The sequence below is a fragment of the Coptis chinensis genome, chromosome 2 (assembly GCF_015680905.1).
Source record: "Coptis chinensis isolate HL-2020 chromosome 2, ASM1568090v1, whole genome shotgun sequence".
In the NCBI taxonomy this organism is placed as follows: Eukaryota; Viridiplantae; Streptophyta; class Magnoliopsida; order Ranunculales; family Ranunculaceae; genus Coptis; species Coptis chinensis.
The window spans coordinates 46,322,200-46,338,417 of NC_141457.1; the positions used below are offsets into that span (position 1 = coordinate 46,322,200).

Sequence of the window (16,218 nt, forward strand, 5' to 3'; positions counted from 1 at the left end):
CTCCATCTTTTCTTATCTCGAACAGGAGACAAAGTTGGATAGGTGCTGCTGGAAGAGAACATCCCACTATGATGTGGTGTCCACACTATAAAGTCCGAATCCAGATGCTTGTTTATGTCCACAGCAAAAATGCTTCCTTTCAAATTTTGAGATTGTAAGGTATGTACTTCTGTATTCCAGAAGTCTTGATAACACTCACTTTAGCGTTCATAGGAAAATCCCAAGCAGCCACCGCCTCTTCATCCTGGATTAGGGGGGAACGAGCACACCACAAGTCATGCCATAGTAGAGTGTTTTCCCCATTTGCAATCTCATATTTGATGAATTTCTTTGCAATCTCTCTGGTACTCAAAATATTCTGCCAAGTCTATGAGCAATCTTTTGGGATACTTATGGTCCAGAAGAACTTCTCCTTAATGTGCTGCTTCCAAGTCCAATCCACCCATATAGTGTCCTCTTTTGTCACCAGCTTGAAAATTAGACCACAATAGGCGCCTGAGTTCCATCTTTGTAAATTCATAACTTCCAAGCCATCCTCTTCTTTAGTGAGATAGACTGTACTCCAACATGCCTGGTGGTGCCCTTTCTTCATGGTTGTACCCGTCCATAAGAATTGTGTACTCTTTGATAGCAGTCACAGAAGCACAATCACCCTTGCAGAACAAAAGAACATTATCCGCAAAGTCCAGATGAGACAATCTCACTCTGTTACATTTTGAATGAAACGAGATGGCTTTGCTGTTAATGTTTTGCATAATAATAGAACTGAGAATTTCCATCACCAGAACAAACAGATAGGGGGATAAAGGATCTCCCTGCCGAATACCTCTTTTCCCTTCAAAGAACCCTTCATGAGCACCATTGATCATAATAGAGCAAGAAGGAGTTGCAATGCACATCTCTATCCATTTATACATAGACAGAGGAAAGTTAAAGACCTTGATCATAGCACGGATAGCCTCCCAACTCACCGTGTCATAAGCTTTCCTTATATCTAGCTTGATTGAACATCTGTGAGTGCCATACTTTCTATCATAACCTTTGAGGAGTTCATGAGAAAGCAAAATGTTGTCTTGAATGGATCTACCAGGAATAAATGCTGATTGGTTTGCTTGGACAATGTCATTAATGACTAACTTTATCCTATTAGCCACAACCTTAGAAATACATTTATAGATAGTGTTACATAGCGCTACCGGTCTGAAATCTTCAACCTTTGAAGGATTGCTAACTTTAGGTATGAGACTTATGAAAGTAGCATTAATCCCTCTAGGGCATCTATAAAATTTGAAAGCATTACTAATAGCCTCTGTAAAATCATCCCCAACTATATTCCAACAACTCTTGAAAAAGAAAGGAGTGTATCCATCTAGCCCAGGTGCTGCATTCTCTCTCATCCCAAAAAGTGTTCCTTTATTTCCTTATGCGAGATATCAGCTTCTAGAAGAATTTTCATAGAGGGTGGGATGATGGCTTTGACATGAAGACTGTTGAAAAACTCATCTCCGCTAATCTCCGCTGCTTCAGAACCCATAATCTCAGTGTAATACCCCACTAGACATTTTATAACCTCAGCTTGGCCCTTTACAATAACACCATTTGCATTATGGATGCACCATATGCCACTCTTAGCTTTCCTTTCCTCTAGCGATTTAAAGAAAAAAGCAGTGCATTTGTCTCCTTCTCTCGCCCATACATCTTCTTGTTTGCTCTTGATTTCAGCAGCTTCTATCTGAGCCAAGTCACTATACTTTCCGAGAGCTTCCTTTTCTCTTTGTCCCAACCACAAATCCCAAGGTTTAGCTTGCAGCTGTCTTTGCACATCATACAGGACTTCCCTAGCTTGCTCCACTCGACCATGAATTTTTGAGAACTGAGATCTAGCCCATGTTTGATTCTCGCCTTCAGAAGTTTCAGTTTTTGCATAAGGACGTACATTGGGTTAAAAAACAACTGCGGATCCCATACTTCTCGCAACATGTTTTGAAAATCCTGTTGTTCTACCCAATAATCCTTGAACCTAAAAGGTAGAGCTTTATATTCATAAGCATACCAGAAAAGTAGGACTGGTGAGTGATCTGATACTCCATAGGGTAGAAATTCTGCCTTAGAAGATGGATATACATCAGTCTATAAACTATTGACTAAGCATCGGTCAATCTTAGTCATTATTCTGCCTTTTCCCTCCACCTTGTTATTCCAAGAGAAAAAGAACCCATTAAAGCTCAAGTCTGACAAACCTGCTCTTTGTAAACATTCCACGAATTCCTCAGCTTCTCTAGGGTGCATTGGACTTCCCCCCATCCTTTCGTCAGCTTTAGTTATGTTGTTGAAAGCACCAACTGTAGCCCAAGGAAGCATGATAGTACTTTGAATAGACATTATATCCCTCCATAGTTTAGTTCTAAGAGCTTTGGAATTTCTAGCATAGACCATTGTGAGCATGAAGACTTCATTGGTAGGCTTGAAAGTAACTTGACAGTGAATAAACTGATCAGAGTCCAGTAACTTCACAATGCTTATCATATAAGGATCCCAACAAATACAAATTCTACCTGCTAGATCTTTGCCATAATTATTCGTATATTCCCAGAGTGGACAACAAATGTTTCTTATGTACTCATACTTGTCTTGCCACACTTTGGTTTCAAGCAAACAAAAAACACTAAGCTTCTTAGCCACTCTTACTTTGTTTATCTCCCTAGCTTTCTCAATGTCGTCATTGGTGCCTTTGACATTCCAAAAACACATTGATGTAATCATCTGTGATTTTTCTTCTTGGAGCCTCTTGTTCTGCCCGCCCCTTCCCTTTTTGCCACTACTTTGATTCTTGTCTATTGTAGCTTGAGATTTTTTACTGGATTGTTGACTTGCATTACAACAAACTTTGCCAGATCATGTAACAACACCAGTTGGCACCATTGGTGTAGCAGGTTCAACTTCAGCACCTTCATTCTCTATGATTTGATCATGGAAAAACTCAGTCTCCTCTTACAGCTCGTCCACCTCAGAATTTCCATCCTCTTCATCAATGTCTGATAGTAGGTGAAACTTGGTAGCCTCCATGTTGAATGCTAATGCCATTGCTGAGTTCAAGAGTAAAGGGGACTAAAGATTGCTCCAGAACTGCAGCATTTTCTATTGTAGAATCTAACTCCTTCCATGTAACGATGTCAGTATTCCCATTTTGTGCTGCCTCCCCTCACGCTACCACATTGCAAGGAGATATAAACGTAATTACTTGAAATAAATCAATTGCTTTTTCTTGCGAAATATTGTCAGAGGGTGCCTGAGGAATGATCTCAGGTTGTCTCACTTCTTCAAAACTTGTATGCCTTTCCCTGCCTGCTGCTGGATAAGGTTCTACTGCATTGGTAACTGTAGAAGGTATTGGTCTCCATTCAGTGGCCTGCAACCTTCACTTTACACTTCTTCTTTGACTCTTAGAAAGTCTAGTATTGTTTCCTTGTGCCTGTGATTCTTGTGCCATCGGTTCTTTTCCTTTATTTGTTTAGAGTTTGCGTTTGTGCTGTAGGCATTTGTACCTGTTGAGGTGTTGGTACTTGCTCACTATTTTTATATACTTGCCTGCACTCTAACACTAAATGCCCAACTATCTTGCACTAGTTGAACTTTTTGCCAGAACTCAATACCTTGTTCCAACACTTTAACAGATATCTGGTCTGGTATTGGTTAGGACAAATCAACATCAACAATTACAGTCGCATAATATCCATTATTCCACTCTAGAGAATTCATGTCAACTCGAATAGGACTGCCAAAGCCTCTACCCATACTCATTAATATGTCAACCTCCCAGTACTCAAAAGGCAGTCCTGGGAATTTGATCCAAACAAAGTCAGTAGTTTGTCTATGAGAGTCTATGTTAAAGCTTGGCGTCCACCTTATAAATCTTACAAGCTGTCCTTGAAGATGCTAAGGCCCCCCAAAGAAGATTTTGTTGAAGTCCACTTCATTATCAAGGCGAAACACAATGTATCATTTTCCCAAAGGTGAAAGCTTTAAACTTCCTGTTAAACCCCACTCAGTGCTGACTATCGATCTGATAGTGTTTAAATTCAGAATCTTTGAATCCATTTGAGCAATAAGAGCAAACTTACATGCTTCTACTCCTCTTTCAAATGAACTCAGAGGAATCTTAATTGTTGGTTTATCATCTTTTGTGGATGGCATAAGAAGAGATGAAACATCCACCATTTGCTTCATTTTACCCTTCGCTATGTTCGCATAGGATTCCTTGTTTGTGTTATCTTCAATTTTGTTTCTACTTTCCCCTTGTCTTGAAGATTCCACACCATTCCTCACCAGAAAACATGTTTGGTGTCTATCAATACTAAACCCAAATGGGATCGAAGCCATCTCACCAGAACGACAACAGAAAAGATCAGCAGCACCCCAACAGAACAGAGGAAGATGCTTGTTTCCACTAAAGAACTCACATTGTTAAAAGTGTAGGATTTTACCAATAGTGGAGATAAGTCTAGCTTTCACCAAAGAATTCACTCTATAATCAGAGGAGGATTTTACCTAAAGTAGAAAGAAAAGAAAGAGGTTTAGGATAAGAGTTTGGGCGAGGAGATAAGTTTCCTATTCTAGGTAATAAAAAAGAGCACTGGATCAGAAACCCAATTTAAGTTATTTCACTCCCAGTCTCCCTTAAAAACGTCCCCATTAAAAACTTAAGTCTCCACTCCAAGGAATAGTAAATAATTTTATTAACATTGTTACGACATGGTATGTCCTCAATCCATTCGGATACATAGTCTACGACTACTAGGATGTAAATGAACCCATTAGAAGTTGGGAAAGGTCCCATGAAATCGATGCCCCAGATGTAAAAAATCTCCACTATGAGAATGGGATTTAAAGGCATCATGTTACGTGCACAAATACAACCAAGATGTTGGCAACGAACGCATACTTTGCAATAAAGAAATGCATCGCGAAAGAGTGTTCACCAGTAGAATCCACATTGTAAGACTTTAGCAGCGGTTTTATTTGCCTTAAAATGTCCTCCACAGGACTGCTCGTGGCAAAAGGAAAGGACCGCATACTGTTCCCATTATGGAATGCAATGTCGGATGATCTGATCTGGGCAGTATTTGAAAAGATATGGGTCATCCCAATGATAGTACTTTACTTGAGCCAGGAACTTCTTCCTCTGATTTCTATTCCATAATGGCAGAGTCTCTTCAGTCACCAGATAGTTCACAATATCAGCATACCAAGGTGCAGAAAGAATCGCGTAAAGGTGCTCATCAGGAAAAAGAATCTAAAATGGGTTCGGAATCACTGTCACTATCATTGGTTAACCTAGATAGATGGTCAGCCACTATGTTTTCAACTATTTTTTTTTATCTTTTATCTCTAAAGTGAATTCTTGCAGGAGGAGAATCCATCAGATCAAAAGGTACCTAAGTGCCGCATGATCGGTGTGAATTAACGTTTTAGAACCTATCAAATAAGGACAAAATTTGTCTAAAGCATATACAATGACTAAGAATTCTTTTTCAATGGTCGTATAATTCCGTTGAGCCTCATTTAGTGTTTTACTTGCATAGTAAACAACTGTAGGTCCTTTATCATGTTTTTGACCTAGAACGGCGCCAACAGCGTAATCGCTGGAGTCACACATGAGCTCAAATGGTTTTGACCAATCAGGAGGTTAAATTATTATTAAGGTGGCTTTCAACTTTTCAAAAGCCTGCATGCAGTCCTAGTTAAACTCAAAGGGTGCATCTTTTACAAGAAGATTAGTTAAAGGTTTAGCAATTTTTGTGATATCTTGGATGAATCTTCGAAAAAATCCAACATGGCCTAGAAAGGCTCGTATGTCACGGATGTTTCGGGGAATAGGTAGAGTAGAAATTTTGTCTATTTTAGCCTTATCTACTTCTATACCATTTTTAGACACAATGTGACCTAACACTATTCCCTTTTTAACTATGAAGTGACAGTTTTCCCAATTAAGGATGATATTAAATGAATAAAATAAGATATGTATGTGTACAGTAGATTAGAGATGCTTAAATAGTAGAGACATAGGTGAAAACATTAGATAATATGCTCTCAATATCGTAGAAATAAAGAGTAGGTGTGTTCGCCAAACTCTAGTCGTACACTACTTGGATGCAAGTTTAGATTAGAAATATGCTTCACTAGTGAGAGTCAAAACAGTAGATTTAAGGGTGAAAACAGTGAATTTAAATGATGAATAAAGATATTAGAAGGGGTTTAATTCACCACGCGATTCGATTGACTATTAGTTAGTATCGAATTGTTTATATTGATCCCTAGTGAAGACCAAGTCCTCTCGGATCGAGGTTTCACTAGCATGAGAGTGTAGCTCCACCACAAATATTTTTGGTGGTCGCTCTATACTCTAGTTCTCTATTATGAGCTCTATATCTAGTTACTCATAACGAAGAACTTGACGTTCTTTTATGCAACACAATAAAACTAATAGCTAATCATCCTCACATGGCTTCATAAACCTCCTCTAATGGAGGTTTAACCTTGTGTCATCGGAATCATTACAATAAGGCAATAATAAGAAGACATAATTTAAAAGAAAATAATTGAAATTAAACTAAAGTTTTTTATTGATGGGAAATAATGGAGGCTACAATTAAACTATTATAAACTAAAGAAAGTAAACCTAATTTAAACTAAACTACTTAGAGACTAAAGAGAGGAAGCTAGAAGAGGAGTGAAAGTGTTTAGCCTTAACCCTCTTTATATAGGAGAGGTTTAGGGTACATTTTTGTGTATGGGCAAAAAAGGGGGACTTTGGGACTCTAAAGTTAGCCCAAAGTCTATTAGGACAAGTCTAAAAGGGCTAATTCTGTAAGAAATTACTTCAGTGCCCTTTTCGTCTACTTTTACAGCTCTGATTGGGGAAATGCTAGATCCATTGTAAATTTTATTCCGAGTCGGTCGTTTTGACATAAAGTAAGCCCAATTCCAAGAGCCGAGTACAAAGATATGGCCTGTTGAAGTTCTGTTGACTTTTCTGTCCTTTTTCTACTTGGATTGACTTTGACTGGGCTTGAAAAACGCTTTTCTCCATGATTCTTGGGCTTTAAATATAGAACTTCCTTGGCAATCATCTTGAATCATTTTCCATGCAAACGTGGTGCCTTTAGTCACCTAATCAGCTTCAAGTCCTGAAATGCACAAAAATACGTAAACAGTAATAACTCTCAATTATTACAAACATAATTGGCCTAAGTAGAATACTCTTAAGGGGTTTAAAATACACTTTTGGGTGTTTATCACACCACCCCCAAACAACATTATATTTTTCTTGTCATCATGCAAAAATGAGAAATAAAAACAGATAAGTGGCCAAAAATATAGTCCTAACTAATCTCGTTTCGCAGAGTGTGATTGCATTGACCATATGCAATAAGGCCTTAAACTACTAGGAATTCCCTAGTAGACGAGTTATAGCCTCGTGAGAGTTTTCTAGAGAAGATACTCACAAACTTCATTTATACTACAATGACTAAGAGATAAAAAATTAAATTTCCTATTTAATCTTAGATATCTATACATATCAATAACAATATAATAAGGACAATGCTTTTGAAACCTAAGCTAATACACATAATGATCAAATCATCTAAAGATACACATGCATGCTATGAACTATGTTATGAAATGTAATGACAGGTTCATTTATGAAACTTTTGGAATAATGTCCTTAAGTAAGTCCTCACAATTTGTCAAGACAAAAATACTCTAATTTTTCCACTCAAGTTAGCTCACTCTAGTGTGCAGTGGGCACACGTTTCCTCACAATCTTAATGTCGTCCAAAGGAGCCGAGGTCGATCAATCACATCTACCACTTACTATCACACCAAATTAATCCTAATTGAGCTAGATGTCTTTATTTAGGTGATACGGGGCTGAGGTGATGGTTTAAGAAGAAACGGAATGGATATTCAAATAAACAAGTCAGAGATAATAGGGTCTTCAATTACATGTAACTAGGGAAAACCTTGTTCTTATTTTTTATTTTTTATTTTTTTTAAGTGGAAATTTTATTGATACTGATAAGGATTTTTACAAATAATTAGGACAAACGTGCAACAAGCTGCGCCGCAAGTCCTTTCTGAATAGCAAATCCTATTCAATTAGATAAGGATTTTATTTATTTATTTATTTTAAGTTAAGCTAGGGTTAGGCAGACCCTCACCTATATTGATCATTAACCTCTTCTTACATAAATGTTTCCCTTCGCATCTTCATTTACAATATTTTGTAGGACATGATCTATAGGAGGAACAAAATGTAAAGTGTAAAGCTACTAGATTGATATAAGCCTGCAAGATAGTTTGCGACTCTATTCACTTCTCTAAACTTTGTTCTTACTTTGCTTTTATACTTAGTTTCCATCCTTAGCCTTTTTATTTTGGCTTTTTGAGTCATTTTATTATATTTTTGGAGTTTTTGTTTTTGTTTTTGTTTTATTTCTATTTCTATTTTTCTTTTCTTTTCTTTAGATGAAAACTTTTTTTTTTCTTTTCTAAAGCAACTAACAAATTTAGGTTTTCCATATAGGATTTGCTATTCAGAAAGGACTTGCGGCCCAGCTTGTTGCACGCTTGTCCTAATTATTTGTAAAAATCTTTATCAGTATCAATAAAATTTCCACTTAATCTTTCCTTCCTGTCTAGGGTAAAATCCTCTGCAGCTTAACTGTGAGAGTTCTTAGGTCTGGATCATAAGGCTTGTAACGTTTCCTCTCTTCTATCAAGTTCTTATCTTCAATGGAGTCGACATCCACTCCTCCTCAACCATCCACTCCTCCTCAACCATTCCACTGGAGCTCTCTTTTTCAAAACGACAAATCATCTTTGGCATCTTCTAACTCTGTTTTAGAACCTTGCACTCCAGCTTTTGAAGAGGGGGCAGCAGTGGTACCCGAACACATTATTGATGTGGGTATAGCTGAATGGGAAGATGTGTTAATAGGATTCTTCCTGGATAAAAGGATGAGTTTTCCCTTTGTAAAGAATGCTTTAGAGAAAGCCTGGAAGTTAAAAGGTTCCATGGATATTACTACAGACAGGGACTTGTTTTATATAAGTTTCTCTGCTTCTGAAGACAAGCAAGTTGTCCTTGAAGGTGGTCCTATATTTATCGCGGGAAAGATCTTTGTTGTTATGCCATGGTCACCGGAGGCGGAAAACCAAAGGAACAACGTTTCAACAGTGCCAATCTGGGCAAAACTCTCAAAAGTTCTGAAAGAACTATGGACAAAGAAAGGACTATCTTTCTTAGCTAGTCTTATTGGGGGTCCTCTCTGTATGGATGGAGCAACGTCAATGAAGAGAAGGCTCGACTTTGCGAAAGTCTGTGTTACAATACCTTTGGACTTTGATTTTCCAACCTCGATTAAATTGAAGATACATGGCAAACATGTTTTTGTCGACGTGGAGTACCCTTGGAAACCCCCGTCGTGTTCTAGATGTTGTAGGTTTGGACACCCAACAGCTAGATGCCCAGCAGTTCCTACTCAAGTGTGGGTTCCCAGAACAAGTCTGATCCGAGAACAAAATCCCTCTGCTGCAGCTCCAGCTACTCGTCCAAGTTCGTAATATGTTGCAACTCTGAACTATAGTGTCCCAGTTGGGTTTGATGATATATCTACAATCTATGATGCAGTAGTCACTAGGGAATCTCCTAGTACTGCAAGGACTTCAGCACGACCTTCTACCTCCCTCATGGACGCAGTAGTCTCCTAGTACTACTAATCCCTCTACTGCAGCTTCAGCCGATTGTCCAAGCACGCAAGTTGCCATAAATCGGTTTTATACAGCCCCAGTTGGTCCTGAAGAAATGTCTTCTACCAATGGCGTAGTAGTTACTAGGGACTCTCCTAGTTCTGCTAGGATGTCAGCTCGATCTCCTACCTCACTCGTGGGAGCAGTAGTCTCTAGGGAATCTCCTAGCACTGCTATGGCAGTGGGGTCTCCTTTCTCTCCTCCTCTATCACGGCCAAGCCAGTCTCTTACTCGGTATAACAAGGACAGTGCTAGTTTGCTGGACCCTCTACTGGCCACTCCTAATATTCCTTGACTTCTTAGAACAACCTCTGATGGCTCTTCTTTGAACAATCTGCCTGGAAATTCTCCCTTTTCTTTGAGAAATTTAGGTAGCCCTACCTTCTCTCAAATCTCAACAATGCCTAGTGGAAACTCCCGAGGAAAAGAAGTGGTTGTCTATTCAACACATGAACAACCACAGTCAGTCCTAGAACAGGAGGAAGGTACCGTGTCGGCTGAGGATCTTTTCCAATTTAATGTTGACAATAATGCATATGCTGCCTTAGTCATGGAGGAGGATGGTATAGATGACGACATCTCGGAGACGCATGATGAACCTTTTGATGATCATATTGTGGACTCTCCGCAAGCCATAAGATTGAATATGCCATCTCAAGTTGTTACTAGAGCCCAACTACAGCAACAACAACTGCAGAACTCAGGAAAAAGAGGTAGAGGCAAGGCCAAAGGCTCGGGTAACAAGGGAAAAAACAAAAGATGATCCCATGAAGATTTGCACTCATAATGTTAGGGGTTTAAATGATGTGAATAAAGTGAAGGCTCTAACTGCTTTCAGAATCAAGAATAAACTAGCTTGTTTTTGCCTTTTGGAAATGAAAGTTCAGCAAGCAAATTTTTTGAGTATCAGCAATGTCTGTTGCCCGTCTTGGAAGTTTGAACATAATTACTCCAGTGCAGTTGCTGGATGCATTTGGTTCTCATGGGACCCTTCAGTTCTTGGGGTTCAAAAGATTTTGGAGAGTGATCAATTCATATATGCTCAGGTCACCATCCTTGCATCAGTGCAGATGTTTCATTTTACAGTAGTCTATGCAAGTAATAAAATAGTGGAAAGGTTGATTCTCTGGCAATATCTCATCAGTCTTAACACATCCTTCTCGGGTCCTTGGTGTGTGGCTGGTGATTTTAACAATGTCCTCTATTCTCACGAGAGGATTGTTACTGACTTGGTACACCCTAGGGAAACTACTCCCTTTGCAAATTGTCTCAACACCGTAAGCCTCTATGATCATAAATCCAGTGGAGGGTTCTTTACTTGGACTAACAATGGTTCTGGTTCTATGCAGAGATGGTCTAAGATAGATAGGTGTCTTATCAATTCCTTGTGGGCTACCCATTTCTCATCTTCTGGAGTGGAAGTTTTACCGCAAGGTCTTTCTAACCATACGCCTATAGTTATCTCGATCTCCAACTCTCATTCATGCAGGGCACCTTTCAGGTTCTGTAAATACTAGGTTGTGAATCCTTCCTTCAAGGACACTCTTATAAAGTGCTGGTCTATCCCTAGACAAGGCAATCCATCGTTTATGCTTTGTAAGAAATTAAAGATGTTCAAGGAAGCTCTCAAAGGCTGGCCTAGATTTAGTTCCACGGATCTTCAAAATCAAGTGGTAGCTGCCAGGGCCAATCTAGAAGACATCCAAATGCATATGCAGAAGCGTCCTTTTGATACTCATCTTTCTAATCTAGAAAGAAGTCGTAGATCTGAGCTTTGCGATCTTATGCTTATGGAGGAGTATGACCTCATGCAGAGGACCAACACTGTCTGGTTATCCTTTGGTGACAAAGGTAACGCTTTCTTCCATAATGCTGTAAAGGAAAGAAGACAAGGAACAACATTTGGTCTATATTGGATACTCAATGAAATCAGCAGGAGGGCCAGGCTAATGTTGCTCAGGCTTTCATATCCTTCTATAGAAATATGTTGGATACTTCTTCTTCACCCTCTTGTAACCCTCGGTTTCTGGAGCAGCTTAATCTTCAGGAGTTGCCACCTGAGAGTGCAACTAGATTGAACAAGGATTTCGATATCTTGGAAATCAAGGAGGCACTCTTTTCTATGGATGATAACAAAACGCTTGGGCCTGATGGTTTCAATGCTTTCTTCTTTAAGAAAACCTGGGATATAGTTGGTGAAGACTTCTCTCTTGCAATTCAGCATATGTTCAATCGGAAGTCCATATCAAGAGGTATAAACTCCACTCTTCTTTGCTTGATTCCAAAAAATCTTGCACCTTCAAAGGTTGATGAATTCAGGCCCATTGCTTGCTGTAACACTATTTACAAATGTGTGGCCAAGCTTCTAACAAGCAGGATGAAGGAATATATGCCACTCTTAATCTCTTCGGCTCAGTCTACCTTTGTACCAGGCAAGAACATTCAAGATAATATTATACTTGCGTATGAGCTTATACGAGGTTACACCAGGAATTGTGCAATCAAGATAGACATAAAGAAGGCTTTTGATTCAGTCAATTGGGAAGCTATGGGTATGATTTTGCAGAGATTTGGGTTTCTTCCTCTCTTTATAGAATGGCTAACAATGTGCTTCACCACCCCTTCTTATTCCATTAACATCAATGGAACATCTGAAGGATTATTTGAAGGTGAACAAGGACTTCAGCAGGGCGACCCAATTTCACCGTATCTATTTGTCCTGGTGATGGAGGTGCTCTCTGGCCTTCTAAATCAAGCTCTCTATGCTGGACACATTCATCCGCATTCTAAATGCCAGAGGTTGAGTATCTCTCACTTATTTTTTGCGGACGATGCTATGCTTTTTTGCAAAGGAGATATGGCTTCTATTCTTGCAATAAAGGAAATTCTTCTACAGTTTTCGCTCTTCACAGGGTTGAATATCAACTCAGAAAAATCATCTCTGTTGGTTGGTTGGTTGTATGTCTCATGAAGCAGGATTGGACTTGGCTAATGCTTTGGGTATACCCCTTATAGCTCCGCCTCTTATATATCTTGGACTACCTCTTACTTCTTCAAGGCTAGGTATATGAGATTGTCTACCTTTGGTAGAGAGATTGACTTCACGTATCTCTAATTAGAAGAATATATCCTTGTCAAGGGCCGGTAGACTTGAACTTATCCAGTCAGTTCTCTCATCTTTTCAAGTCTACTGGTAAAAAACCTATGTTTTACCAAAGAAAGTTCTGGACAATGTATCTAAGATTTGCAACCGTTTTTTATGGTCTGGTCCCAATATGACAAGGAAGATGCATCATGCCAGCCATGAAGTATTGAGGTATGCTAAGGAGCAAGGTGGACTGGGTATGATAGATGCCAGAACTTGGAACAAGGCGGCTTACTGCGGCCTGATTTTCAGATTAGCTGAGAAGGATGGATCACTGTGGTCAAACTGGACATGGAGCCAACAGATAAAGCAGTCTTACTTTTGGACTATGAAAACACCGGCAAGCTGCTCTTGGGTATGGAGGGGGATACTGAAGCATCAGAACATTGCTCGGAAATATGTCAGATATGTTATAGCAGACGGGACTAGCACCCTCTTCTGGCATGACCCATGGTGCTCAAGTCAACCGCTTTGGGAATCAACAGTTGCGAGAAACTCATTTGCGCTACCAAAGGATGCAAAAGTGAGTGATATTTTGAATCAAGGTAACTGGTCCTCTCTGGTGACATCTATCTCGAACAGTTCCTTGAAAAATCTCATCTTGGGTACGGAAGTGAATTGTTATCTAGACAAACACGAGGTTATTTGGTCACCGAGTAGCTCGGGAGAATTCTCAGTAAAATCAGCATATGTAGTTCTGCGAAAAGAGAGACCAAAGGTAAAATGGTACAGAGTGGTCTGGGGAAAGCTCTCTATCCTAAAATGCTCATTTACATTGTGGAAATTGCTCTCAAATTGTCTTCCCACTCAAGATCGCTTGATACAGAAGAAGACCTTGCAATTCTCTGAATGCAGTCTCTGCGGTATATCTTCGGAGCACTCAAAGCATTTATTCTTCGACTGTCACTACTCTAAACAGGTCTGGGCCTCTGTGAAAAACAATCTTGGACTAGGGGAGCTTGTCAAAGACTCCTTTTCTGAATGGTATAGTATTTTCAGGTTATGTCGGCAAAACACCACCTGTGTTGATATCTTTAAAGCTCTTATTGGAGCCACTGTCCACGAACTCTGGTGCGAAAGGAACAGATGGAAGAAGAAGAACATCTTGTTGACTACCCAATAGCCAACCTCAAGGATTATGGCCATAATGAAGTTGTACATTCAGAAAAATATGTCAGAGGTCAAAGACTCTTACTCGCTTCGAGCTCTTACTGATAGGTTGGGACTGCAAATGAACTTCAAACCTCAGGAAGTTCTTTGGTGTAGGTGGAAGTTAGCGGAACAGGGAGCTTACATGCTCAATACTGATGGTTCGGTCTAGCAAAATGGAAGTGGGTATGGAGGTTGCTCGACAAGGAACTCAGTCATACATCAGGAAATTCAAGCCATTGCAGTTGGGCTTAAGCAGGCCCAAGAGATGGGTATAGAAAATCTGGAAGTCAATTCGGACTCTCTGGGAGCCATAAACATTTTGAAAGGGAGTGAGCGCTGCCCATGGTATTGTTATAATATGGCTGCCTGTATTAGAAGTATTACTCGCACATTTGTTAAATGCTCTTTTAGTCATATCTTTCAAGAAGGAAATCGGGCAGCCGACTACCTTTCAAAATTGTATAGATCGCCAGACGAAGGTGTTGTTTTATTTTCTCTTCCTCTAGATGAAAAGTTACACCATATCATAGAGGAAGATAGAAAAGGCACTATGTATCCCCGTTTTTCTTCTAATACAGGTTGAGGTCAGCCATAACCTCTAGATTATTAAAAAAAATAAAAAAAAAATTAGGTTTTCCACAGGTTTTTCTCTTTATTTTCCTTACTCATCCTATTCTCAGACTCATTCAAAGATGGGTAGGCTTATTTTTATTTTTTTATTGGTTTAAAAGACGGGCAAAGGATTTGTGGTTGCGAAAAGGCTATTTGAAAGGCTCAGAGAGGCGACTAGCAGATAATTACTTATAGGTATGAATTTTTAGCTATATTGATCTAAAGAGGGCCTAAATTCTCGCTTAGGATATGGTATAGTGATCAAGCAAGTGGATGTGTGATTTCTCTACTTAGATTATGTCACACCCCAAATTTCTAGACAATATTTAAAACAATGATATTCAATCTTCTAGAAACCTGGGGTGCAACAAAACCCAATACCCTGTTATCAAACACGATATAAAAAAAAACTAAAATCAAAAGAAAACTAAAAGGAACAACTCTTCATCACATTATTAAACTACAAAGAAACTAACAAACTCTATTACATCTGTCTTAAAACAAAACCGTACACTTCAGAAAAACTTAAACCAGAAGACTCTAAGAGCAGCTCCAAATCACGTGTCTTCATCCACTGCACTCCACCATCTATGTTTCCAAGAACACACCCACATTGCAAAACAAAGCAAACATGGGTCAGCAAATTGAATTTGCTAGTATGAGTAAGACTAAATATAAAATAGCAATACGTTCATATCTTTCGAATAAAGAAATATACTATTCAATCATTTCAACTTGGAAGACAAGTTAGTTCCATATTCTCAAAACAACATGCAGTTTCTTCCTAAGTAAAGTTTCAACCCCCAATATACATTTCCAAGAAATCTCAGATAACAGTATTCATCATGCTCAATTTCCAAAATAACTCACTATATAATTTCCACTTACATTCAACTTATTACATACACATATGATAACTTATTTAAATATGAGTTTGATACACTTTACCTTTAAGCCAGCACGTCGTCTTAGGGCAGGACAACGTCTCTGCATAAAAAGTTAATAAGTCCTACCCTTCTGCAAAACAAAGTTAGATTTCCCAAACGTAATCATTTATAGTATACATCTATTTTACTCTCACTGTAGCCATCATGATATATATAATCTAGCATAATATATTGCCAATATTAACTAACATTCATATCACACCACCATATCCATCAGACCACGCTAACCATATTCACATTCCTTCGTAAGAAATTATTTGCATCATATCATAATATATCACCACTAGGGAGTACATTCATCTCTCGTGAATATCAACTCACACAAACCACGTATACATTTCCTTGTAAGAAATCATGTACATCATAATACATAAATATTCATATGCAATAACTCAGTCACATGTAAAATCAATGTTTTACTTTAATATCACTCATCTACTTATGAGAACGAGGAAAAAGTCACAACCAGGGAGTACATTCATCCCTCGTGAGTATCAACTCACACAAACCACATAAACATTTATCATAAAAAATCATATATATCATATG

The 16,218-nt window shown here is 38.8% G+C and overlaps 2 protein-coding genes across 2 annotated transcripts; both read left to right on the forward strand.

The window, feature by feature from the left end:
- Positions 1 to 8,796: 8,796 nt before the first annotated feature.
- LOC147516255 (uncharacterized) lies at positions 8,797 to 9,627 on the forward strand. Its single transcript, XM_086593196.1, has one exon. The coding sequence runs from the start codon at positions 8,797 to 8,799 to the stop codon at positions 9,625 to 9,627; it is 831 nt and encodes a 276-aa protein (XP_086449322.1).
- A 586-nt stretch (positions 9,628 to 10,213) lies between these two features.
- On the forward strand, positions 10,214 to 12,784 carry LOC147516256 (uncharacterized). The gene is made up of 5 exons (XM_086593197.1): positions 10,214 to 10,526; positions 10,630 to 11,045; positions 11,163 to 11,234; positions 11,331 to 11,687; positions 11,750 to 12,784. Exons 1-5 carry the CDS (start codon positions 10,214 to 10,216, stop codon positions 12,782 to 12,784), a joined length of 2,193 nt encoding a protein of 730 aa, XP_086449323.1.
- Positions 12,785 to 16,218: the final 3,434 nt, after the last annotated feature.